This window comes from Amblyomma maculatum, chromosome 6, assembly GCF_055883805.1.
Source record: "Amblyomma maculatum isolate TAMU_Amacu chromosome 6, ASM5588380v1, whole genome shotgun sequence".
In the NCBI taxonomy this organism is placed as follows: Eukaryota; Metazoa; Arthropoda; class Arachnida; order Ixodida; family Ixodidae; genus Amblyomma; species Amblyomma maculatum.
In genome coordinates, this window is record NC_139349.1 from 109,265,188 (window position 1) to 109,293,035 (window position 27,848).

At 48.6% G+C, this 27,848-nt stretch overlaps 1 protein-coding gene across 1 annotated transcript; it reads right to left on the reverse strand.

Moving 5' to 3' along the window:
- Positions 1-429: 429 nt before the first annotated feature.
- Positions 430-27,775, reverse strand: LOC146186557 (uncharacterized). The gene is made up of 8 exons (XM_084607262.1): positions 27,243-27,775; positions 9,928-10,040; positions 6,491-8,692; positions 5,989-6,068; positions 5,772-5,878; positions 2,761-3,026; positions 2,229-2,383; positions 430-1,601 (listed from the first exon to the last, which is right to left on the reverse strand). Exons 2-8 carry the CDS (start codon positions 10,031-10,033, stop codon positions 1,434-1,436), a joined length of 3,084 nt encoding a protein of 1,027 aa, XP_084463388.1. The 5' UTR covers positions 10,034-10,040; positions 27,243-27,775; the 3' UTR covers positions 430-1,433.
- Positions 27,776-27,848: the final 73 nt, after the last annotated feature.

Consider the following 27,848-nt stretch of genomic DNA (forward strand, 5'->3'; position numbering starts at 1 on the left):
GCAATATTCATTTCGGAAAAGCTAATCTCCAGGGTGGGGCAAATATTGAACACATTATAAAATCGGCGGGTAGCCGGTATGTGGATCCAACACGGCACCACTCATGCTTGAAACGTGCGCTCATGAAGAAGGCGCCAGAAAGTGCGATGAAAACCCCTAAACCACATTTTCGAGGATTGTATGGCACTGCATAAACAGCCACTAGTTAAGGTTTGCGGATATTTTGAAATATAACAACGAACACTACGAAGTCTTAACGAGAAAGTCTCCGAACGCTTCCGTTAGCAAACTGTTCATCTAGGCAAGTGCCATGTCATGGCTATGCTTGGACGGCTGCAATTGCTCTAACGCCATTCGCAAGAGTCAGCCTTTTTTTTTTTTTTTAATTCGCCAAAGTATGGCTCAAGAATCATCCCAAACTTACCGGTCTTTTTTTTTTTTTTTTTTATAACCTTTGCTCACCTTTACTCCGACAAGAAGGCTTCGCTTCAAAATTCTAAATATATTTATTAATCCATTCATTCCAGATACCAAGCGTAGCTGTACCGTATCTCGCAGCTTCCGGTTTCTTTAATTTCAGTTACCGCTTGCTATGTCCATTACATTAGATTTTCTTTCTGCTCTTGCACCATTAAGTACGCCGTATATTACACATGTGCAAAAATGGGAGCAGAGACATCTGAGTTATGTTTTATTGTGACAAGTCATTTGTGAGCATGTGGTCTTTGTGTGTCGTAATAAATAAAAACAATAAATAGGGAATTTACGATGTTCTGCTATCGGTTGTTCATAAGTGCCAAAGCGTCATCGACACTCGCCAGTTCTTGACAACAAACAAGCACCATTCAGCCACCGTCCAGTTCACTGTGTCAGTCCATCACACGTCAAACAGTCCGCGCACAAGACACGCACAATACAGTGTCCTTCTTTCGAAGCAATGCCGCAGTTCTTCGGTTGTCATCTCTTTCTTTTCGATGACAGCGAAGAATGACGAAGAGGAGGCGTAGGGGTCAGTGGCACAGTCTTCTGGCCCTGCGCTTTAAGGTTGGTATGAGCTAACGAAAATGGTACACCTTTATGAAGAATTGCTAGAAAGGCTATGCCAAGGGTGAAAGATAAGGACCAAAGGGGTCAAGGGGTATGAAGAGCCAGCATAATAGAATTGTTAATATGCTACACTGCTGTTGTCCAGGAAGATGGTTTTGCAAGGCCCCTCGATTTTGATGGGAACAGCGCCTTCCTCGTAGACATAACGAGAATGTTTGATGCTATGAGCGCTACGCTGGCTCATGTTCTGAATCAGTAGATTATAAAAAAGTAAATGGGAGATCAGAGAGTTGCATCGGGCGAAGTTTTCTGCTGAGAGCAGAGATTTGGAGGGGAGGGGGGGGGGGGGGAGTATGAATGGATGTGAAAGAGATTTCGATACGCGGTCAGGACCGGTAGCCAGTGACGCTATCGATCCAGGTGCGGTAGGCGGAGGTCCGCATGTAGACCCCAGGCATGTTGGGCTCGGCACATCGAATCCCATGAGAGACAGTGCCCACCAGCACCCAGCGTCCGTCGTCTCGCAGCAGCGTCAGTGGGCCGCCAGAATCACCCTGCAGCATGCACAAGCCATAGATTCTTGCCTTAAGTATGCATAAATAACTTGCGGGTAAGCTCAAGCTATAGCGAAGTGATCTCGCAAGACTGGGTGACTACTTATGGCAGGGGCGTATTTAAGGAACAGGGTGAGAGAAAATTAATGAAAAACAGCGCTTAACTTTAAATCTTTCAAGCTATATATAGTGCAAGAGATACCAATCCTACTTACTTAATGGCGGGGCCCATCCTTATTATACCAACTCCCTCGTTTCAGAAAACAAAATCAGGTGCCAGAGGTAACTCGCTTGATTCTAGCAAAAGTGCCCTCACCTCGGAAAGAAGGGATGCTAAACTCGTTGTGTGGTCTGTTAAGGTAACGGTGAAGTAACCATACCACTAAGCACGCTTCAAAAACCCACTCAAACTTGTAAAAAAATTATGAATAAAATGTTGACCAGAGCTCCCGACTACTTATATGTGGATGTCATAATAAACAGCTTGCATTTTAAAAACTATAAGCGATAGCTCTGCGCGTTCATTTCAGGTGACCTCTACAGCAAGGAGGGCATTGTATACATGGTAGAGCTCGACAACAGTCATATGCGATAATAAGTTTCGCAGTTTGACGATGAACAGCTTACCTCGCAGGAGTCGCGGTTTCCCCGATCGTAGCCAGCGCAGACGAAGTTTTCCTTGATGGACTTGACGTGTCCTGCCAGCATGAACATTTTCTGGCAGTTACTGTTGCTCAGTATGGGCACCTGCACATACTGCAGGACGTTCGGCACCGACCCGCCTGCAGAGCGCAGAAAATAAAGGACACTTATAGTAAGCAGCTGCTTGGACAATTGTTCAGTGGGCGGTGCTTTATTTTCTTTGTCCAGGAGCCTTGGCATAGTCAGATTACGTATAGCATATAATGAGACTTATTTGATGCAATAAATATACTTTAGTCGTTATTTCAAGAACGACAACATTCTGAGTGAATTCAGCCTTCCGGCATGCGAAGGCGAACCTTCTTATTAGTGCGACAAATCACAAAGCAGTTGGATTGAGGCCACCCTTGTCTGATGAGCTTTACAGGCTACATTCTGCGCTGTCCAATCATCTGGCTCCCGAACTAACATGGAGTGATTTCATGCTATAAGCGCATCTCCACGCACTCACGCGTACCGTGCGACAGCTTTCCCCATCCGGTGACGTAGGACGTCCTGCCGGTGAAATCCTCGTTTTTCTCCGGCAGACAGATGGGCACGATGTGTGGCTGGAAGACGACCGGCCGCTCAAGTTCGAGCAGGGCAAGGTCGTTCTCGAAGGTGGCCGGGTTGTAGTGGCGGTGCACGACCATGCGTCGCACGGGGATAGAGACCGGCTTTAGCCGCTCGTAGTCGCCGGACAGGTCATGCTCGCCCAGGATCACCAGCAACGAGGAGAGGAACCTGCGCCGGCTGCCTAATCTGAGCACTGCACGGGCGAACGTCCGGATCTCCACAGAATGGATGAGGAGCTACTTAGGAGCCTTTTTATACAGAGGTATTGCACAAGCTCTATCAAAGGTAATTTCATGAGCGCTGTTGTCAAGCTGGAGTTTGGTGCAAATATCCCTGGAAGAAAAGTCAAATACTGGCACTTTCACAGGGCGTTATATATGCAGAACGCTAAAGCAAGAACAGTTAGTTTAGTAAACCAAACCAGCTCAAGGCCTCCCGCAAGAAAACTGCAAGTTAATTTGCGAGTACTTAAGAACCATATAAACATAGAAAAACCCTAAGGGGAAATACTGCTCTTTCAGCAGCGGATTCCTCCAAGATGGCAGTTTATCCATCATGAGAAATATGGATGCTAATAAAGTTTGATTTGGATATCCTTTTGTCTTATAATATGCTTTATTCAATTCACTGTGTTTTTAGGTAGTCACTTAACAATATTTTATTCTTTATTTGGCGTTCTCCACCTTCATTTTTTTTTTTTGGGGGGATAGGCCAGATTGAATGACAGGACATGGACGAAGTAGAGAGGCAGTAAGGACACTTAACTGGCTTTCTACGCGGCCCCGGTCCATGTATATTAATACTATTGCTAGGTATTAATTTACTGGTGAGGATTAAAACCAGCAGAAAGACTCAGACAAAGAGAGAAGCACACAACACTGCGTCTGTGCCTTCCCGCTGGTTTTAATCCTCACCAATATGTACCAACTGACCCAACTGTCTCCTCGACTGTATTAACTTACTAAGAGCGCTGCCTGCTAAGATTACCGCAGACAGTCATGAAACGAACGAAACTTTTTCCTAAGCCAGCATACAAAGCGGGAATAAAAAAAAGCAATACAATTCAGTCCCTGCAAGCAGGTTTAAAAGATGATCACTTTAGCAGGGCGCGAATAAGCAGCGTCATTGTGTGCCAGGTCGGGCAACATGATAGGGTACAATTGCTTCTTTAAACATCTTGGGAAATCTTCCAATTCGCTAACATTGCATATATTTAATGTTAGTGTCTGAACGCTATTCATAGCCTTAATGATAGTAACAATAATAACAACATTATACTTATACATACATATTTCATTACTCATATTACTACCTTAACCCTATACTTCCGCCTCGCAAGATGTTTGCAGCCCGGCGAAAGGCAGGTTATGCTCTCTATAATGGATAATTGGGCCCTGAAGCACCTGCACCTCTCACCCCAGGGCCCAATAATAGGTACTTGTGCTCCCACTGTCGCCCCAGCCAAGTCCGGGAGCGGCAGCTCCGTTGGAGCACAATTACCTATTATAGTGCGCACTATCCTGAATAGGACAGGGCTCCCCCGCCTCTCGTAGTCCTGCAAACATCTTGTAACACGAAGTATAGCGTTCATTAATGCGTCCGCAGTAATTAGGAAGGATGCCTCTGACGAAAATACTTCTGCGCTGCTTCAAAAACAGAGCTTCTACCCCTTGCAGACCACGTTGACCGTATTAGGGGCGAGCTTGACTGGACAACTTCAGAAAAGTTTACAGGCTGCGTCTGCCTTTTCTTCCAGGGGGACAGAAGTGACTCTTAGCAGTAACATTTTAGCGAAACTGCCCTTTGTTTTGGCTGTTCGCAGAGTTCCAGCGACGCATTCTTGGCGTCAAGGGGGATTGCATTTACCATGATTTCTGAAAAAATACATTTTAATTCTTTTTTATTGCAGCGTTCCACAGGAACTTTACTTATAGCTTAGCACTTGCGCATGAGCTTTGAGTTGACGAAGTTTTTCGGATAAGTTCTTCGTCTCGCCAATGTAGTACGTGGCTGGGCGCTCAGTGCATGGCAGCTGACAAAATAATATTTGAGCCTTTCCTTTTTGGATTTTCTTTTCTTTTTTTTGATACCGCGGCAAATTTGGTGTGGCAGCTCTATACACAGGTTTAGAAGAGGGTAGGTTTTCTGACTAATTATTTTATAACAGGGCGTCCCTGAAAATTTGACGTTAGACATTGCCCGTGGAAAATACGAACAGACTTGAAATATGGGCGATTCGCACCACCAGTGTTCATGTTTTGCTTAAGCATCCGAGTGAACGTAACCCGAAAAGCGGCCATCCACGCCAAAGTTGATAATTGCCGAGTTGTTTGCGTTAGTTTCTGTCAAAGTAAGCGGTTTAGTTAATAAATCGTGCTCGATATATATGCGAACACAAGGAAACATTTCCATTGAAAACTGGTTAAAACAATTGTTTGTTTTGGAGCCGCCAGTCATGAAGAATGAGGAAACACGTTTTCAAGCGCACTAATGCACACAGTAGTTTCAACTTCCGCCCAAGAAGCAGTGTAATACTGGAATTGTACATTAATGGCACATTTTAACAAACACTGCAATCCTGCTCAGCACGATGCACTTGTACGATCACCTATACTCTCCTGACAAAATGTAGTAAAACAATTCTTTGTGCTCCTCCGTTCTGGGACAACACATTTTAGCGACAATTCTTTTCGCACCTTTTCGTAATTATACTGCCGACGCTGCCTCACCATTGCACTAGAATGGATTTGAAGAGAACCTCTGTAGTGTTAAAACATGATCGCTGCAGTGACACCCTTAGTTCTTCCACGGCCACTTGTTGTGCACAGCATAAAAACACTCAGCAAAACTCTTCAAAGCAAACATTAACGTATAACTGAGGCAAAGAAGTAAGACCTCCGAACGCATTCTTACCCCGGCTGGCAGTGCGCCGCTGTGAGCGCATACTTGTCGCTAATCAGAACGCCGCCGCACTTGTTCTTGATGAACAGGCCAAGCCACGTGGCTTCTTTCACGAGAACCTGCAAGAAAATGAAGAACGTGACACTCTAACCCGAGATACCTATCAGACAGCTCACGTCGAGCCGTAAATAAGGAAGCAGGAAGGACTTGCGGATGGTGCAAAACGTACTTGCCACGGCCATTCACCGAAGAACGAGTTTCTTCCGCCGACGATCCGGCCCTGGGGACGTAGCGGCCTGACTCCGCAGTCTTTGTGGGTCAAAAGAAAAAAGCGGATTGAAAAAAGAAAAGTGTATAAGAATCATCAAATATGTAACGGCTTGACACGACCTCATCGTCCGCAGCTAGCAGTCGCGGGTTTTGTTTAATTTGTGATGGAGCGTAGGTAGCATGATGCTGCGTATATTGCTCACAGCGCGCATACATACGCATGTAGTTGACACATTAAAATTACAGCGTTATGGCAGTCTATTAAATGCGATTACAAGGAGCGAGCCATGGATTTAATGCTCTGCGCATAAAACACTGCATTCAATTCACAGATAGTGTACTTATTTGCGCAAAGGCCTGCATGACATTCATAGCCCATTCTTGGAGAGGCGCAATGCCGAAAAGGAAAAGAATGTGCGAATGCACGTCACCGAAGTGGGACAGCAAGCACTGCGTCTTACGTTTACGGTAATCCCACTGCTGACTGCTCGTCTCGGTTGGTGCCACCGTGCTATTTGCGACGACGGGAGGTGTTGTCGGCTTCGTGCTCACTGTAGAGGCGTGCGTGAAGGTGCTTGACGCCGGCGGAGTCTTTGACGGCGGCTTTGGCGTGCTCTTTTTTGTCGGCGACTTAGTGGGCAGCGGCGCCTTTGTGGGCTTTGCAGGCCGGGCTGGTACTGCCAGGACCGGCTTCATTGGCTTTGGGGTGCTTTTAGGCTTGGTCGTTGCGGTTGTCATCGACAGCGTCGTTTTCACCGGTAGCGGCCGACCCACGGTTGTCGTCGGCTTCTTTGTGCGTTCGGGAAGCTTGGACGTCGTTTGAGCTGTCGTCAGTGTCGATTCAGTCTGATAAGTAGTGACGGGCATAGTGGTCGAGCCCCACGAAAGTGTAGTGCTCTGCGAGGGCCTTATTGGTAGCTTTGTCCTCAGAGGAAGTTTAAAGATGGTCGAAGGCCATAGCGTCGCCTTGGAAGGATACGTCAAATGGTGTATGTGGTTGGAAATTGTCGTGGGAGACTGCGGCGGACGAGACTTGGATGGGCTTGGCTTGGAGACCATCGTGTACGGAGGCCAGGGCTTCGTCTCGGTTGTTGCTGGCGAACGTGTTTTCAGTTTCTTGGTTGTCGTTGACGGCGGTGGCGTAGAATATGGGTCTGTCGAAGACGAAACGACAGTCGAACCGACGTGAGAAACGGTGACGTCCGTAACTTCTCCGAACGATGGGCGTCCAGTTGTAACGCCGTACACATGCTCCGTTACGGTTGGGCGGTCTTCAACGTCAAACTCTAGGGTGTACTCCATGACGTTGGGTGTAGGTGGCGGCTGCGCTGTGCTAGTTTCAGTCAAGTCGACAAAACCAGGATGGCGTGTCGGTTGAATGCTTCCGCTTTTCGTGGACAAGAGTACGCCTAACTCAGTATGGTAGTCTGGGGTCTTCTCCTCGGCGTCAAGATCAGAAAGATCATTCAAAGTAGACGGTGGCAGTCTGCTGACAGCGTGGGACGTATAACCTTCCGCAAGTGAGGAGAGAGTGTGCAACGGAGGCCGATATGAAGGATAATGAGTGGAAGATGGTTCGTATCTTGTAGGGGCAGTTTGTGACCAAAATGTCGTAGGAGGCTCGTACTTTTGCACCGGTGTACTATGCGACGAAGCAGTAGTTGGAGACTCATACTCTTGAGTCGGGGTAGTCTGAGAAAGAGATGTAGTCGTAGAGGCATAAGTTTGCGACGGCGTACTTAGCGACGAATATGTGCTCACGGAGTCGTACTTCTGCGCCGTCATGGTTTGCGAGGACGCTTCGGTCTGCATTTCGTACTTTTCCGACGGCGTTTGTTGCGGTGATGTTTGCGCTTGAGATGTACTCTCCTGCGTTGTCGCTGCTCCGGACTGGGCGGTGAGCACGGTGGTTTTCTTAGCTGGCTTCATGGTCGTGACGGTCGGGCGCATCTTCATCGCCGTCGTTATCGGTCGTATGAAAGGCCTCGCTATCAGAGAGCTAAGCATGCCAATAGGTGTGCTTGCGAGCACCGCGTGTAGTGTGGGCCGCTGGACATACATCGTCGATGGGACAAAAGGAGAGGGGCGAATGGCTAGCTTGGTCGGCGTGAAGAGGACGTTGGGCCGTGTCGTCATCCACGTGGTCACTGCTGGCGCAGTGAAACCCGGCGGCTTATGGTGGTTCGTCACCGTTGCAGCCGCCGCCGGTGGCTGCGTCGGACGTGCAACCACAGGTCGCTTCAGCGTCGTCGGTAGCCTGAAGAAGGGCCATAGTGGTGTAGGAGGTCTTGGCCTAGAGAGCACCGTGGTCGGCCTCGCACCGACTGTGGTGGGCGCTTCCGTAGTGGTAGTTGTCGTGCTGGCAGGAAGCCGCGACGCTTCAGGATGAGTGTCCGAGATGGACGACAGAGAAGTGGCGTCGACCGTAACTACTGTGCTGACTTTGGACTGGTCTTGCGTCGTGTGAACACTTTGCTCAGTCCACACAGACGTCGTGGCATTTGCTGCGTAGGGAAGCTTGCAGCACGCGCCCAGCAGGAAGCCGTCCATGCAGGCGGACAGCATGGTGCCTTCTTGCCGGATACACTCCCAGTTGAACATGCAGAGCCCGGTTTCTCCTTGCACACCCTCGCATGGCCTCCTCCCGATAGTCCATTGCTTCCCTGCGGCATGAAGAAAGAGGGAAACGCGCACGTTCTTGATTAAAAGCGCACATTTGTGATAAAAATCCTATAGCGCGCTGAAGAAACCAACTGCAATAATTGCAAAAAACGGTGCATAGAAGACGCTCGCAGTAATTTTGACATCAAACCCGCACTCCGGTAGCAACCCCCAACCATCAGCGGGGGCCTAGAGTCATGCTTGCAGCGTTGCGCGTTTGAGTAGTGAAAAGTAACAAATACATTTACAAATACATAAATAATAAACGCTCTCTGGGCTCGCCCATCAAACCTGTCTCTCTGGGTTGGTAACAGCCAAGCAAAAGACGCTATCTGCAGCAGTACGATCGGTGTCCAACCTCGTTCACTATCCCGATTTCCGGTGTACTTCAGATCGGCGCCACTGCGTCGGGCAGTCGACGCTCGCGTGATAGATTCCAAAAGTGGCCTACTGTACGTAGCGGACAATGCGAGGTGGGCACGTTGGATATCTGTGCAGGTAACGACCAACATATCAGGATGACCGCACATCACTTATAAAAGTTGGTATAAAATATTCGTCGTCGGGTATCAAGCACAACACAACAGTTCGAAACAAATGCAGCTTTCAGCTATAGCAGGCTACAAAGAAGTTTTGATCATGTTACCAGATATTGTGCCAATCGAGTCTTTTTTTTTTTTTTGTATTACCTTAGTGAGCACAACGCTTGGCTGGGGGCACAAGCCCACCCCATTAGGCCCATGTTATGGGGGAGGGCAGGGGGGCATTTAATTGAGCGCAAAAACAGGCGTGTGCTGAGACTCCATTGCAGAATACAAACACCCAACAAGCAGAAATTAAATGTCTTTTGGGTAATTTAAATATCACTCTACTGCGCCGTTCCTCACAGCCCTGTTCTTGCGCGCAAAATTCATTAACGTGTACATCGGTTTCGTAAATTCTCAGGCGCAATCACTTACGTCGGGATTGATTGCGTCCCGACTAACGTCAGTTCTGACGAAACACTAAACTAAACATCTGAAGGGACGTTGCGAATGTGAAACATTTCCGCAAACCAGAGAATGATGTCGAACTCCAAAAACTATCTTTTTAGTTATGCATTTTACTAAAGCAAGCACACGTCCAGAGAGAACAGTATAACTGCCGTAGGCGACAGACCGACTATAGCTTAAGATCGACAGAAGACCTGTACAAATTCGGGAACATAGTTCTGGTAGTAAAGGACTTTTCAACTCACATGGCGTAGCAGATGTGTAGTACTTGACCGTCGCGGACGAAGCGGCCGCTTCGTAGCTGCACAGACAGGCACTGGTGATGATCAGCGCTGTCCATCGAATTTCCATCACGTTGCTGCAAAACAGGGTGGAACATTGTTGCACACAAGTGCCGTAGCTGTTGCGCGCTATGCACCCGCCCCACGTGTCGTTCTTGTCGCTGCCAAGATGAACGGGCCACGAAGCAGTTCAGTTTTTTCACGAAACATACATACCGAAGATAAATTATCAAACTGCTTGCACGTGAAGCCACTAAGTGTTTATAGCTCTGAACGAGTCTTATCGCCTTGACATCATCCATGCGTTCTGGTTATGTGATGCGTATTCGTGGTGTATTGAGTAAACTTTGTGCTTGTTTGGACTAAAATAAGGGCTGATAGGCATCTCAGTATAGCATGCTTATCATGCGCACGCTACTTCCTATTTGCGCTGCTCTACAGGTGAAGCCAAGTAAAGAGCATGCGATCTGCCAAACAATTGTTCCTTTCTTACCCTTTAGCTGCGGCACCCACCATTGGCTCAAACGGGGACGATTTCGTGTCTGTGAATGCGGAATCGCCCGGCAGGCGAGATACTTCGCTGCAAGCGGTAGCCTCTGGCATGGCCGGGCTAAAGGGGAGTGGCGCAGCGTGGAGCGCACGCCTCTCTCCCATTTAGCCCGTCCATGCCTCTAGCTGTCCTCGCCTTTCCTCCCGATATTCATTGGCATCCATACAGAGTGCTGCAAGTTTGGCGCAACTAAGAAACCTCTATAGTGATGCAGTGTCCACGTGCACGGTAACAGTGTTGTTGTGTGGCGTTCCCCGAACTCATCTCAGCGTATTGACCTGATGGCGCATATGTACGGGAGCAACATGAAAGACCCGGGCGCGGGGAAAGAGATACAGAGGAGGATCGCTGGTTTTTTTTTGCACTGTCCCGTGGTAATAACCTCTCCTTTCTTAGCGTGATTTATTTATATAGGAAGGGAAAGGCGCGGTAACTGTCTCACTTTCTGTACAATAATGGGCAGGAGGGAGGGCCACTTGAAGGCCACTTTGATACGAAGACCTGACTACCTGACTGTACCCTTACCAATAATGGGACAATGCACCATCTGCAGGAGTGACAGGAGGCTGTCTTGATGGCGTTGGAGTGCATGCATTCTTAAAGGTATACTGAATTAAAAAAATTGCCGCCGAGATTTCCAGCGCAGATGGTAGCTATCACATTGGAAGTGACCAAAACAATCCACTTTATGAACAGAAATGAGCGGAAAGTAAGTATTGTAATCGATATTTCTCAGATCGCTGCACCTAGCAGGCTTCTATGAAAGCTCTGACAAAACTGGATATCACGTCACAACACCCCCATCGCGGCCGGTTGCACCTGTTCATTTTTCCTTTCCCCATGGCACTCACAAAGCTCAGAGACGGACGTGCTTTTTTTTTTTTTTTCTGCTCGTGTTCCTGCGTACATTTCATCGTTTCATCCCTGCGCGCAAACAATTGTCCGCAATACGCGCCCTCCGTACGCGTCCCCCTCAACCTCCCTTGTGTTAAGCATTCCACACTTCACATCATTGTTCACGGCGCAACGCGGGGGAACCGACACTGCGTGTAGACGGTCAACCAACTTCAGGTGCGGGGGCGGCGGCGGGATCGCGGGGCCATGACGTTGCTGAGGGAAGATGTGACGTCACACCCGCCGGCGAACAGTTGGGAGCGCGCTTCCTCGGACCCGGCGGCCGCTCAGAAAGCGTCAAAAATGCAGCCATCCGCTCAAAACTAACCCGAATTATGTGTCTGTACTAGTGTAATCGTGTCTTAAGAATGCAACTGTGGTGCTTTCTCAATATTCTTGGATATTTGTTCAGTATACCTTTCAGATCTATTGTGCGCTGCTGAGAAAACGCTAATCCGGAGATTCAGAGACGAGAAAAATTGCCTAACGCTTGTGCCGCTGCTTGTACTGCTTTCATAGTAAACAAAAAAATCCTTTGCGGATTCGAACCATGGAAACCTTCATAGGAAGCTAGCACGGAAGCTGCAAACCATCACCCCTTTTTTTTCTTTATAGGTGGGTCGCAGAAACCTAGAAGTCAGCTTCTCTGCAGAGCAAAAACCCCTTCACCATGGCAGCCAAACCTGCTTTGGGAGCAGAAATTAGGTGCAGTGCAAGAGACGTATATTGTGGCAATAATGGCCACGTCCATTTCCTGCACCCCTCATCTTGTTGTCGCAATTATGGGATTAAGAACCCCTCCGTTTTTGAGTGCCATTCATAACGCCTCCCCCGCCCCTACCTCCTCCAGGCTCTCAATAGTGAAGGAATTCTGCTCAACAGGTTTGTGCATGACATCAGGCTGGACGTAGAAGTATTCTGCGCTGCACCCAACTTCTGCCCCAAAAACAGGTTTGGCTGCCATGGTGAAGTGGTTTTTACTCTGCAGAGAAGCGGACTTCTAGGTTTCTGCAACCCACCTATTGCCTGTCAGCAAAGTACATACAGGCATAAAAATCGCTAGCCTTTTTGCCTTAAGCGATGTATTAAAACTTTCTCACTTTGATCAACCCGTCAATCACATCCATCCACCCCGCGCGCAGACTACAACACACTCTCGCGCTGTCCATTGCACGTCGTCGTCTCCGTCCATTTCCATCTGTGCGCGGAAGTTTCAGCCTGTCCTGGTCGGTAAGACCACGCGATTTTTGTGATAACAGACCTGAACGAAATGTCCAGAGTTCTTATTTCGAAAACAGCTGTACCATTCTAGGCCACCATCATCATCATCAGCCTTACTACACCGAAAGCAAGGTCCCATATGCCTGTGGTAGCTGCCACCAACTGATCCCCGCAAACTCCTTGAAGTCATTCGCTTACCTAACTTTCTTCCTCGCCCGCGAAGTTGCCTTCCCTTGGAATCTATAGTTCGTTATTCTTAATAATCATTGGTTATCTAGTCTTCACATGACACGCCCTGTCCATGCCCATTTCGTCTTGATTTTTACTACAGTATCGGACCTGTCACACTAGCAAGACACGACGCAGACCCGACAAAGACACCGGCACCGACCATGCGGCCGACAAAGCTGTCACACTGGGCTGACAACGACACCAACACGACCGAAAACCAGATGTCTTCCCAGTGGGAGAGGTTTTGAGGCCGGGAACATCGACAAAACCAGTCTGCCGACTGTTGGTGGCCAAGTCTTCGCGCGATCGGCCACCAAGCAAACACATTCTCGAAACGCGAAGCTGACTCTGTGCACTTTTTCGACGGCGAATAACTTTCAGTACTGACATATGTAAAAAAGTATAATTGATGTAGAATTCCTGATCTACACGCGAGCGTGAGCCACGAAAATATGCGGTGCCGCCGAACGCGTGCGGAATGCCAACAGCAGCATTTTCCATTCGGGGCGCGTAGATTTGCAGCGAGCGTCGAAACCGCGAGCAACTTTTCAGCGTTTCCGAACTGCACAGAACAGTGCAAAATGTGAGAAAGAAATTATAAAGAAGCAATTATTATACTGGAGCAAGCCTAGAGCTGCCGATCCCGCTGCACTTCGATCGTTGTGCTTACCATCATAACGTCTAGTAGCTGCGTCGCCACTGTGCAAGCCAATTTCAACGCTACGTTGCGCATCACACAAAGTTTTGTGCCATAATTCAATGTGCATGGTTAAAGAATTATCTCCGCAAAAAACGCAGAGCTTGCGTTTACAGCAGGACCAACAGCAGCCGTGCTTCCGCAGCTGGCCCTGTGAAATCCGCCGAAATTTTTACAAAATCTGTTGAAGGTTTTACCTGCTACTGCACTGCATGGCATAATTCAAACTATCAGCAGTTTGCTCAGTTTGCTCTCAGCAAACTGGACAGTCTAGAGTTGGCGGTAAACTGCTATCGCTCCTGCTGCCTTCCCGACTTTCACGCTCCAAGACAGCGTATCAGCTAAAAGAGGATATCTCAACCTCTAAAGCACTGGTTAGCTTAAATTTTGTAGCGCAGTGGTTACAGCAGTTGGCTTTCAAACGTGAGATCATAAGTTCGATCCTGCACAGAAAGCAGTGATTTTTTCTTTTTTAATGTGAAAGCATTCGCATGTTCACAGATTTCTGTCCGCAGACCGCATCCGCAGAACGCGTAATTGAGAAGTGCTAGAGGTTAATGAGCGGTGCCCATCGATAGAGGTTGACGTAATGTTGTGTCCAAAAATAATTAGGCCAATAAGTTAATTAGGTAAAAATTAGAGGCAAAAAATGTAAACGTAAAGGCGAAAATGGTCTCATTAACCAATGGCTTGGCCAATTGCTTGGCGCCACATTTGAGTGTATCAAAAACCAAAATAGTTAATTAAGTCAGTCAATTAGGGTGGCGTCGATATGTATCAAATACTAAAGAGTTAATTAAATCAGTCAGTTAAGGAGACGTCAAGGATGCGACGTCACGCAACCCGAAGTCTAGCTGAAAGGGCATAGGAAGGGATTGGCGTTCAATTTTAAACTACCATAGACTAAAATTGTTAATTAAGTCAGTAAATTATGATTACGCCAAGAATGTGACGTCACACAACTGGAAATAGAGCCGAAAAAGGGCATGGGAAGGGATTGGCGTGCAATTTGAAAGTACCAAAGACTAAAATGGGTAAACAAGAAGTGAATTGATGTGACGTAGAGGATGTAACGTCACTCAACCGGAAGTAGACAAAAAGGGCATAGTAAGGGATTGGCACGCAATATGAATGTACCAAATACTAAAATAGTTAATTAGGTCAGTCCATTAGGGTGACGTCAAGGATGGGACGAATGCAACCGGAAGTGGAGACAAAAAGGGTATAGGAAATGATTGGCACGCAACGAAACAGTAAAAAAAAAAAAAAAAAAAAAAAAAAGAGAGAGAACAACCCAAATTCAAAAACAGCAAAAGGGGAAAAAACGATGCAAAAAAAGCATCCGTGCTTTCGCATTACTCCAATGTAGATTCTGCAGCATTCTATTTTTACATACTGCAGCTCCATCCGCAGTTATAGCAGGAGTGGGAGGTGAACATCATACAATAAAATATACCTTTTTTCTGCTTATTAAAATAAATACTGCCTCTTATTCGCCGCGGACGTTTATATTTCTTTTTTTTTTTTTTTTTGAACACTGCCGTTCTAACCCAGCAACCACAGCCGTGAAATACTGGACAGCACTTAGCCTCGACGCATAGGCGCTTGATTTGATAAGTCGAATTTATGAAATAGAATTAAAAATAAAGCGCCTCAATTAACTTAACAATTATGAGAATACACCAAGTAAAATAGAAAATGGATTATCTATAGAAATGAGAATTTAGTATGGCAGAAAAAAAAATAATGAAAGGTATAAGAAAAGACACGAGCAGAGAGTGAGAACAAGAGGGCCTAGTCGGTGGGAGGTTTCGCACACTCTCTCGCTAGTGTGACATATGAGTTGGGCGACCGTGTGCCGACAGCCGTGTTTCGATCGACGCGGCGCCGACACCGACTGTCGGCCAACTGTTTCCGTCGGCGCAGTGTGACGCAGACATCAGGAAGACGCTCTGTTGGCAGACCAAATCGGCGTCGCGTCGTGCTAATGTGACAGGGAACTCAACTCGCGTTTGTTACTTGGCTGCGCGCTTCCTGTCTCGGCTACGTGCATACGGCCGTGAAAGGTTCCACATTTACATAAGAGAAATTCTTGGTTCAATGAATGGACGTGTTGGGAGGACGCTTTGACCACATGCTTAAAGAGAAACTAAAGACGCCCAATTATGCTATCAAAATCTAATAAACGGCATTTGGTGACACTGTCGCCGCATATCCGGCAGCAAAAAGTCGAATTATTGCCGAGATATTGCGATAAGAGGTTGAGTTTTTTCCTTTTTTTCTTTTGCCGCTGGTCGAATTCAAACTGTTTTCTCCTACTACGTAGTCGGGTAGAATGACGCACACTATGACGCAAGAGGAGACTCCGTGATTGCTGCCGAGCGGGAAGCGGAGAATACTTCGCAGGTGCGTGCCGAGAGGCGCATCTACGGCTCCGAGCTCGTATTTCAGGCGCCGCAGGACCAAACCAAACTATCCGAGCACGCACGAAATGCCTGAGCCGGAACATCACCGAAACTGAAGTGGACGCCTGTAGCGCCGTGTTAGCTTATGTTAGCTGAGAGACTAGCGGCATCTACCGACAACTGGACGAAATGAGTATATTTTTATATTTGCCTTGCAACATTTACGTTGTCTTTTCGTCTTGTCGCCGTCATTTACGTGTTATAAAAGCATGTTATCACATTCGAGACAAAACCGACTACCGCATTCAAACGGTCAACGTAATTCGCATTTGTCAGCCTCCGGGATCCCTTGCGCGTCACGTGATTTGTAGTTGCGAGCCTCGGTCGTTCCGGCTGTGGCAGCGATACCTGTATTCCTGTTCTTCCTCTTTACTACCTTATAACTGCTCTGTTATCAATAATAGTGGCTTTTTTGTAACCAGTACCTGGCATTCTATCGATGCAAGCCCACTTCATTTCTCTCTTTAGTGTCCCTTTAAGGTTAACAGGCATCGCCTACGCATTTTTATACTTACATCCTACCTGAAACGGGGACCACGCACCAATTCCCTGTCCAGATGCCGCAAAGATCAAAATTGTTTCAAAAAGGCTTAAGACGTGGTTCAGTGGTCCATAACCTGATTTTTTTTTTTTTACACATAAAATAAATTTTTGTGTATTGTGCTCGCCTCGTTATAATATTGCTGCAGCTGCGACTGTATATACTACTACCACCGCTAAAATAACTCAGGTATTAGTATTATAACGACCCAGGTATTAGGTGCACCAGGTATTAGTTGACACGAAACTACAGAAGGGGGATAAAGCATCACGCGCACACCTCGGACGATTTTCTTGCAGACAGAGCAAAGCCTGCTGTCAGCCCCGCGTAAGTTAAGGTGTGTTTAAGTCAGTTCAAGCATTTCGCCTTATTCGAATGAAACCTATTGTATTGCATTTATGTTTGCCTTCTTCGTGTGTAAAACTGCTGTTCCTCCCTTCTATGCTGCCAACACGAACTGTACCTAAAAATACAGAACCCCCCACTTTTTTCTATATGCTTTGATGAATGAAAATCAAATTATTGATCTTCGACTAAGCGTAGAGGAAAGATGAGAAATGTAAGGGAAAGAATAGCAATGCAATGATGCCGCAAAGTAAAACAGACCTTAATTCATTTATTTGCAGTACACAGGGAAAGCAAACAAAAAATTACAGCTGGTTTAGTTTAGTCGACCAGATAGGAAGTATGTTGTTAGCACGCCGCATTTCCCTTCGCTTTCTGTTCGAGGCTAGGGTTTAAAGGAAAGTACTCAGGCAAAGATAGGGGAAATCTTTGACTGGGTACTGAACCGTTAGTATCCCGGCTTCGAACCCGATCGCCGGCAACTGCGTTTCGATGGAAGCGAAACTGAGAGGAGTTCGTGTGTTGTGCAATGTCAGTACACACTGAACCTGAAGATACCTAGGTCGTTGAAATTACTCCGTAGCTCTCCAGCTACGCACATCTTTCCCTCTTTCCGCTTTCACTCCCTCCTCCCTTCCTTTACGGCATGGTTCATCAGTCGGCAGAAAAACTGTGACAGCTAGATACTGCGTTTTTGCTTCCTATAACCAATTTACGTTTATTTTACGATAATGATAGCAATAACATTAGTACACAGATCGTCAAATACCACTTTGCGTGAAAGGCAACACGACATGCATGAAAGCTCATGCCCGTTTCCGCGTCATGAAAGCCTGCCTTTCATGTCTTAGTTGCCAGCATATCTAGCTCATACCCAAACGTCATGGGTTTGAATTCCGCAAGCAACCTAATATGTTACTTTAGGCGAAACCCTACCAAAGAAAATCGCGTCAGATGGGCGACGGGCTTTAATTCGCATTGTATATCATGTTTCAATGGTTTTAATTGCACGCATGACTTCACATCTACCGTGAGCGTTTTGCAGAGGACGTACTAAGCAGACCGCCCCGGTAAGTATAGGAAATTATTTTGGGCGGTGAATGATGTGAGATAATGACGTAATCACGGAGGCAATTTATTAGATTGTGGGATAAAAAACGACCACATTCCATTCTGCATTTGGTATTCGAACCCATGGTCTTCGTGAATTTCGCATCCGGTGCTCGCTGCGTCGAAGGCTATTTAATCTTCCCATTGAAATGGGGCGGTGACAGGCGTCAGCATGCTCAACCTTTCTTTTATGCTTCTTAATTTAAGCAACTTTTCAACTTTAACGACTTTAATATTAGACCATGCATATATTTAAATGCCCTTTTTTAATTCGCATTTAGCTCCCTTGCGTCCCCGCCCTGCTATTTACCCACTACTCTTCCAAACGCCTCTTGCTAAGCTCTACTGCAAATGCAATCACGTTTACTTTGTTATTTCTAAACCCCGGGACCTCAGCTAAGTTAGTTTAGAAGAACTTCTTGTTGGGCGAGTTGGTGCATTGCTTTAAAGGAACCAAGATGCGCTATAAAAAGACAGCCACAGGAAAAAGCCTGTCTCCTTGGCTTTTTCCTGTGGCTGTCTTTTTATAGCGCATCTTGGTTCCTTTAAATCAGCTAAGTTACTGTGTCCGCATTGACATCTGGATGGATAATGTTTCTGCGCATCTTGAGAGTGCTTACAAGCGTCACCCTTAATGTCGCGGCGAAAGAAAACAAAAACAAAATAGAGCCGGTATAGGTTACTTGGCCGAAGGTGAAGTTTCTGCTCTGTTGGAAATTCCCGTGGAGGGCACGCAGCTGGGACTTCATGAGTTTGTCTACAAATAAGAATTTCTAGGTCATGCCTAAAGACAGGGACGTCTGATTTCTGTGACATGTGTGGGGATTCACAATCCCCTTCCTCCATTATAACGCCCGCGCGTAATTAACACGCGTGATTACGCGCGCTGGCAGAGAGGTTGGCGGAGGAGAGGGCACGCTGGCCACCCCCCGCCGCCTCCCGGGACTGCGGCGACGCTGCCGCGGGCTTCCCTCTTTCCTGCCGGCGTAACCGGGAGACCTCCTCTCCCGTTCCGTGTCGAGGAGCGCGACTGCAGCAACTCGCTGGGGTTCTTCGGCGAATGGGCGCGCAGCGCGCGGTTCATGATTTCTGCCGAGGAGACCACCGCCGTCACCGAGAATCGCACACTGACCGTAGGCACCGCAACGGGATGTGAGCGAGAAGCTGTGTCAGGTGAGCAGACACTTCCTCTCACCTACTTGACGCGCTTCCCTATTAGGTGGTTGTTATTTCACCCCCGTACGCGGCTTCCGCTCGCTACACGGTGGTTGTTCTTAATTGCTATTCTCTTGCCGTGTACTCGAGCAGTGCAATAAACTCTGTTCGAGTACGCAACTCGGTGTTTGTCCCCTCTGGCCCGAACCCGCCGCAGTGGCGATTTCTCGCACCGCGGGTTGGGGGTCACAGCTCTGTCTGCTAGGGCTGGCACGTCGGGGCTAGAAGGCGACCGTAGCGTCTAGTCCCCTCGTGACGCATTCTCTCTTACGAGAATTGAACACCCCCATATTTTGGCGCCCAACGTGGGGCCAGAGGTGTGACAAATCGAGTGTCTGTGTGTGTACGACGCCACACATAGACTAGCCATGGCAGTGAGCAGGACTGACTTTTCAGTATCTTCTAATACTGCAGTGGTGATTGCACAACGGCAAGCAAGCAAAACCACCTTAACTATTGCGAGAGATCAGGAGCTGACGCTAGCCACTGTGATCTTGTAATTTTCTGCGAGAGCAGGATCTCACACGACTCCACCGCTCTGTAGCAGGGTGACGCGCGGATACTGGTGTGATGGGCATTCTCTCGTAGTGTTTTGACTTACCATGCTCTACGTGAGGACGGTCAGCGTTGTAGCGTATGTACTTTTGCACGCGCACGTTGATGGCATGAAAAGTGTTATTACTATCCTTTCTGCCGCGCCTGTTATCCAGTTCGTCGCGATAGCTCGCAGCCTCAGAGAAGGGGCGGCCTACCCGGCTTCTCTGAGTGCTGACCGTTTTAATTCCATCAGTGCAGTGGGGAGCCTAGTCAGCCTTAAGGGAGCTTTAGGAAAGCGGTAGGATCCTGTTTTTTCTTTTATTTTGTCGACCAGTGTTCGACGGGCTCCGGGAGCCGAGCGGCGCGGCCGCGGCGCACATAAGGGCACGCTGGTATTGCTGCCTGTGCGGGCGCTACACAGCTTGTATTGCTGTGAGCGCGTTGGATCCCTGCCGTCAGTACTCCGATAGCACCTTGCGCAATCCTTTCCCCACGCGAAGGATACACATGAGTCCTTCGAGGTTGGTCACGCCACGCTGATACGAGCTATATCGCACGATGTGTGCATCGCTGAGCATGCGAACGGCCCTAAGACTTTTCTTCAAGTTGTGTCATTTCGCTGCCTAGTGATGTGCATGGTGGTGACGTTGTCGAATGGGTAGAACTTGCTCTATAAGTTCGCAACAACGCCACGGTTGCTGCGTTGGGCACACGCCGACGCGCGACAGAGCTGCAACCAAAGATGGCGGAGCTAGACTTTCACAAAGCGCACCGCAATCCGAGCCCCGCTGCGTGGCCCGAGGAGGACGCACTCCCCCACCAGTAGGCAGCTGCAGCGAGAGGCAAGGCTTGGGATTTCGAGCATCGCGCCTCGTTACGACTTGCGCCCACGGCAGACATACCTCTGACCAACGCGCAGGGAGTAATTTCTTGTGCTGAATATAGATGGGACGCTCCGTTAATATTCAGCGCATTTTGCTTCCAGAGCAAGCACGCGCTTTCTCTTGGAAAAGATCGAGCGGGGGTAGATTTGAAAACAGAAAAAAAAAATGTAACTAGGGAAAAGACAGCATTGCAGCCAGCAAGGAGGGGAGCCGGCGGAGGCCACGACGACCGTTGCAGCATCGAGGAGCAGGCCGTCCAAGGAGTGGCGTTCCCGCAGCCAGAGCCTGCTGTCACCGTCAACCGGGCCAAGACAAACGGTTTCCGGTCGGCTACGGAGCGAGCCAGCCGGAGTTCGTGGAACAGGCCACTGCGTCCAGCACGACGAAAGCTGCAGCAAAGAGCCCGCCTCGGCGCCGTTCGGTGCTCGCGGCCGTGGCTTCACCAGCGGGAGCAGCTTGGCGCCCCGCTGCCCTCGCCATCGGCGGCGTCAACGACGGAGGGAAAAGAGGCCGACCGGGAGCGAGCGGACGACCCGCTGAGGGGGGCCTGCAGCATGCTACGCAACGCGAAGACGCAGTTCCTAACCGTTCCCCGGCAGGCTGCCCTGGCTGACCGACGATGAATGCAGTAGCAGGCCTGCAGCCATCGACACTTCCAAGCCTGGCCGAGTGACGGTGAAGAAGCGGGACCTGCGGCCGCCGCACGTGTGTCCCCAGCTCCAAGGTCGTCTCCTGTGGTCGTCGGCCTTGCCTCCCCCTCCGACACCCGTGGCTGTGAGCTGTCTGCAACTTTTTATATATTGGCACTTTTCTTTGGGTTTAAACGGTTTTCTTTGTGTTTAAAAGTTAAACGGCGTTTAGCCGGCCCCCTCGATATATCCCTCGGTGAACGTGACTACTTTTAGCCGTACGGCGGTTTTAAGGAGGGGGGGGTGTGGGGATTCACAATCCCCTTCCTCCATTATAACGCCCGCGCGTAATTAACACGCGTGATTACGCGCGCTGGCAGAGAGGTTGGCGGAGGAGAGGGCACGCTGGCCACCCCCCGCCGCCTCCCGGGACTGCGGCGACGCTGCCGCGGGCTTCCCTCTTTCCTGCCGGCGTAACCGGGAGACCTCCTCTCCCGTTCCGTGTCGAGGAGCGCGACTGCAGCAACTCGCTGGGGTTCTTCGGCGAATGGGCGCGCACGCGCGCGGTTCATGATTTCCGCCGAGGAGACCACCGCCGTCACCGAGAATCGCGCACTGACCGTAGGCACCGCAACGGGATGTGAGCGAGAAGCTGTGTTAGGTGAGCAGACACTTCCTCTCACCTACTTGACGCGCTTCCCTATTAGGTGGTTGTTATTGCACCCCCGTACGCGGCTTTCGCTCGCTACACGGCGGTTGTTCTTAATTGCTATTCTCTTGCCGTGTACTCGAGCAGTGCAATAAACTCTTGTTCGAGTACGCAACTCGGTGTTTGTCCCCTCTGGCCCGAACCCGCCGCAGTGGCGATTTCTCGCACCGCGGGTTGGGGGTCACAGCTCTGTCTGCTAGGGCTGGCACGTCGGGGCTAGAAGGCGACCGTAGCGTCTAGTCCCCTCGTGGCGCATTCTTGCGGGAGTAATACCCCCATACATGTTAGGAGCTCCCTAACGGTGTTGCGTTAAAAGGCTTTTGTTCTCGGCCATTTAAAAAATTGTATTTTGTACATGCATGAACACACACATGCACACCATGAAAGCATCATTGCCGGGGAGAGGACGCACATGGTTTACGTGAGGACAGTAGAGACCTAGAGGCTTGAAGGAAAAGAAATAATAAACGTTAACCGTTTCCTCATTAAGTGGGTAAACCGTACCTATCTGTTCTTTTACTCTCTGCCACTCTGAAATAGCCTTTCGGGTCAGGTTAATAGCGTAACTAGCCACAAGGTATAAAAAAAATGAATAAATCCGCTTGGACTTTTTTCTTCCTATCCATCGCTGAATAATTTACGGTTACACTAGTTCCTTATCCGAATGCGCAGCATACAAGGGCGTTTCGAATGCCTTAGAACCGATTGTCATTCTACTCGAATGCCGAACTTGCGCTGCTACACGACGTTCTTTCGAAGGCATTCGGCTATATTGTCATTTGTCTCGAATGAACTACACGAAGACATTCGAGATTCCACAATGCTTTCGAAACACAAACACAAAGAGCGCCGACCAATAGCAATTCGTCATCGCTTCGCCCTGCCATCAGCCATGCCGCGCGGCTGGCGATATATCGCGACCGCATCGGCTCTGTGGCTGTTGATTCCGATATCGTCTTCTGGCTTTCTTCTGCTACTTGTGTAACGAAAAGCTAGGGCGCTTGTCAAATGAGTGCTTGAAGATAATATTACCACAGATTGGCGTTCACTGCGTAAGCGCGAAATTTTCGCGCGAATGCACCGATATAACGACTACACTCTTGTTGCAAATAACTCCGTGTACACACAACGCGTGCTTGTGCTGGTTTACGTGACATAAAGCGCAGGTCGTGCTTCACTGTTCGTACTATTGCTTGTTTACGCAGTGCGACAGCTCTGTAAGAAGCATATCGATGCTTTCGGCTGCCTGGGAAACACTTTACGGTCGGGTTGGTGGCATCGCGTACGACCGCTGCTTCTCACTTATTTTTCCCCCTTTCTCTAATGTGACCAATGCTTGATATAACTCACTTTAACCAGAAGTATGTGTAACGACCGCTCGCATTCACTGAAATGGCATAATTTGTTATCCGTGAGCAGCGGCTACTGCTGCTAGCCACATTTGAAGCCGATTGCTCGGCGATCTGGGTCACATCTACGCTTCCCTTTCATTGTATGCACATCCTGCGATGTAAGCAATATCGATTTCAGAGCACCATTGCCGAAACAACACTTGATAGCCATTTACATCTACTAAACCTTATGAACAGATTATTTGCAACCGCCAAAACTTCGAGCCCTGCGTACCCGCTAGGCTAATCGCGTGGAAGGGGGTTGTTGCTGTAGAATAAAATGCAATCATTTAGCAAGCGTCTATCACCAGTGAATGTTCATGAGCGGAAATGTGGAAAGTAGCGGCTCGTTCCGCTTATCTTTTAATAAAGGTAAAGTAGATACCAGCGCACATATCGTTACGTCATCGCCTCATTAATATAAAATTAAAGTCGCCGACCTGTCGAAACACGAAGGGTGGCCATCCCATTGTTGTTGGCCTGAAAAGCATTACACACTGCAATAATTTGCGGCTTTTCGATGTGTAGTGTGACGGTGGTTACCACCGTCATCGTTGCATTGTACGTTGTACACAGTGTAAAGAAGTAAACTTACACAAGCGAAACTAATGTACAAAGCCTCCTCCCCCCCCCCCCCCCCCCCCCCCCTCCCCCTTTCTTACTATAGCTACCCTTTGTACTTCCCTCGCTATCCTCTCGCTATCCCCCTTGCTTTCCCGCCGGGCGTAGCTCGGGCGCTTCAGATTTTAGATAGCAAATGCCGCGGCAGGCAACTCGTTTTTTTCCTTCCTTCTTCTTTCATTATTCAATAAAATAAACCACTATCATGCAGGAATGCCATTGCAAAACCACGAGTGAATGCTGAAGCATTCGAATGTACTTAGAAACTGTCTTCTAGCTTCCGAGGAAGTCCGTCTAGTGCGAATGCTGTTCGAATTCTATTCGACTCAAATGTCATTTTATGGTGCCAGTGTAGCAAGAGTATTATTCTAGTTCAGTCACGTGCCGGTGGCCAAATATACCGGAAGTACCCGGGCCACAATAACCGCATTTATTGCCTAAAACATCATCGCATGATGATGCCGGAAGTGGAATAGTTTACTGCAGGCAGAAATGTATGCTGGCAGACTTGCGGAAGTTGTGATCCTTGCTGGCAGATAAGGCGGGAGGCGCATCCTCAGTCAATCACAGTTTGCGCAGTAGTAGCTTAGCAGCTTTTGAAAGAAACTGCTGCCATTTTCAATAAACTGGTTAGTATTATGCCGCGCACCTTTTGTTGATTAACTGTTCGTGTTTGCAAAAAAAAAAAAAAAAAGTGCTGATGGCTGAGCTGGAAGTAATTTTTTTCTGTTGGAGCAAGTAGTGCTCGCAAATGCTATCGGCCCATATATTTTTGCGCGCATTCTTAATAGTCTATAATAAGATTATTTCTGTAGATTGGTTTATTGACCTTTTTCCAGCGAGCATTGCGTTCCCTCATAGGAGAGAGCAAAGTACCTTCGAATACCTAAGCTAAAAAGCTTGCATGAATTTTTACTGTCATGAAAGTGGCAACACTCGACGAACCCAATTGCAGAACTCTAAGGTATATACGCATCGCGTGGTCTGGTGTCATGGATTTAAGCTGACCAACTCGTGTCTGGATGACGAGGATGATAAAATGAGGGCCTTGGGATTCACTGTTTTCACTCCTCGTGTGAAAGCTTACAGCTCGCGGTTGGTCCATTGAATTCACTTGATGTCACTGATTCTTCCGTGACGTCATTTGTTGTGGCGCCTTAAACACAGCACACGATTTTAAAAATTTCGCTCAATCGGCAGTGTACATTTACGAGGACGCAATTGCCACAAAAAGCCAAACTTATTGTTGTTTCTGTTTTAGCTTACTGGGAAGATTGAATTGGCTGGATAATTATGTTCCTACCGAAGCCTAAGGCATTCTTATTCTTGTCCAGTTCACTCCAATCCCGCCGATCAACAAAGCACACTTCTGATAATATTAGCTTGCTATCACGTTTTTAACGCACAAACTTCTCCCGTGAGCCGGAATCAGCCCTTTTTACGCTTGGCTATCGGAGTGAGCCTAAGCGCATGAGCACAGACAACGCAAAAAGCGAATGGAAGCACCTCCCTAAAACCGTTTGTAACGAAATCCGTGTTCCAGTGGAAGCCAGTTTATTCCTTGCTTCTTTCGCATCCGAAAGCCTCAAGATTGCTATGCAAGGTGCAAGAAGAGGTCATGCACTTTGACACCTGTGTTTGCCTCTGTCTCCCTCGCAAAGGTTCTCACCCTCGCCCGCTCGTGCACCTGAGTCAGCGAACTTGAGGAAGGGACAAAGAGATCCCCCAGTGGGGCGCTAAAGAAAGGGGAAAAAAAAAAAAGAATTCTAAAGCTGGCACGGCCTATTCAGAAACGGGAGGACAGGTCGGTACGGGAGCTGTCTTTGTGAGAAGTCATGTGCCAGCCGTAAACAGGCTTTTCCTGGCATGCCCGCACATTCGAGGCCACCGTTCTCAAGCCAGAGAGCGTCACAAAGTGGAAGCAGTAGATGGGAGCTTATTCGAGCCTTTCCGAGCCCGACGGTGCTTCAGGCAAAACAGGAGACGGCGCAGGATATCCACGGCTTCATCCCTTGATGCCGCGAAGCTCTAGAGACTGTCCCCACTTCGGTCTCGTGTTCTTTGCTGGCTGAGCGCGGGGCCAAACATCTCGGATAAACTTTGAATGTTCGCTTCTTTTCTGGTAAGCGCTGCAGCAACTATTGGTATCTTAACGGTTCATCAAGCGCGAAAGTTTGCGAGAAAGTTTCCGAACCTGGATTTCATATGAAGAAATAAGTAAGCTGTCATTTCCAAGCAGGCTTACATTGGATGCGCTGGTATTTTGTCTGAAGAAGTCGACACAAGGCGTGAGTCAACACGCATTTCCTGTCATGGATTGTTTCTTTCAGTTACCTCCGTCTTTCAAGATTATAAAATACCCGTCAGCAGAACGCGTTAGGGAACTCCACATTTCTACGTTTTTATGCAAGCCACTGGTACGTTTCTTCATTTCATGGACCTTACAAGAATATTTTGGATCAGGTGGTTATTTACTTCAGAGTTATTGTATCTGGCACGCCATTGGGTTTTCTTTGTTGCAATGTCGTGTAATGAGGGCGCGGAATTTTCAAGCGTGCGCGCTATTTCCGTGGCTTTCACCAGCGTGCTTCCCATTTTCCCTGCGTTCATTCACCTCTAATCCCTTCCGGACCATAGGTGGAGTTGAAAATATATACAAATGATCACAACACTACTGTCTGGAACCGCTGTCGCTGCTGTAATGCATAAACAGCGTGAGGGCAGCTGTAAATTTTCCTGATGATGTCCAAGTGACAGAGCAGGTGCATGGGAGGGTATCAAGGACCAATTTGTTTTCAAAGATAAGTCGCGACAGAAGAAGTCAGTTGGATTTACTCATAAGAGCGCATGCACGATGTTGTACCTCCTTCATTACAGTTCTCAAATATATGTCCAGTTTCACAGCTTTCAAATAGTATTCAATGACTAATGCATGCCTAAAATACTGCGTTGTGGGCTGTTGTTATTATAACAGGAATCTTACTTATAATCGGTTAAGTGAGTATCGCTCCCGCAATTATTTATTCCAGTGAGGTTTCAGTGAACCTGCCGTTCCCTGACCGTCCCTCAACGATATCGTCGTACCGTGTAAGAGCAATGACTGGAAAGGAACGTCGTTCCTGAAAAATGTGTAGAAAAAGAAAATCTGGGCTACTAGACCTCCACCATGAACTACACGGTTCCATGAAGGATGCTGCCACGCTAGCTCTGGGTTACAAATCAAGACCAGCGGCTCTCACCTGGTGTGATGCGTAACCGGTGGCACTGTTGCCCCGGGCAGTTACCATGTCCAACAGAGGCGGTCCTGACGTTGACGGGGCGCACGCGCCGAACCAGCGGGCATCATCACGTTCCCGGTGCGGGCAGCTCGACTTCCGCGCTGGCGGCCGCCGGTGCTTCGGCGGCGAACATTCCTGCTTTTTCCTTCCTTCTTGCTGCCGTTACTTCGGGGCGGGGGCCGCCGCTGGGCCAGCGGGCCACCAGGGGGGTAGCACACACCACGACCTGCCTCGCTCGTCGTTCGGCTTTCGCGCGCGAGCCGGTCGTATCCCGCTCTGCTGCCTGTTATGTGTTCGGCGCTGCTCCGGCGTAGTCGTTGTGGGCCGCGCCTCCTCCGCCGCTGCTGTTGCTGCTGCTGCTCCTCGCCGGCGTTGATCGGGGAAGGGGACCGGTTTCCGGCACTGCTCGCCCGTCGTCTTCACGGCGACGAGCGCAGTGAGCCGTCCGCTCCGACAGAGCGGAGGGGAGACCCCGCGCGCTGGGGAGACGAGCGGGCGCTTGCGGCTGGGTGACCGGCGGAGGTGCGAAGGGCGACCGAGGAGGGGAAGTGCGCCCCGTATTCTCTT

Coding starts and splice junctions, on each gene's coding strand:
- LOC146186557 (XM_084607262.1), bottom strand. CDS start 10,033: ATGGAAATTCGATGGACAGCGCTGATCATCACCAGTGCCTGTCTGTGC. Junction 8,693..9,927: donor CTACACATCTGCTACGCCAT/GTGAGTTGAAAA, acceptor TTCATGCCGCAG/GGAAGCAATGGACTATCGGG. Junction 2,384..2,760: donor ATGGGGAAAGCTGTCGCACG/GTACGCGTGAGT, acceptor TGCGCTCTGCAG/GCGGGTCGGTGCCGAACGTC.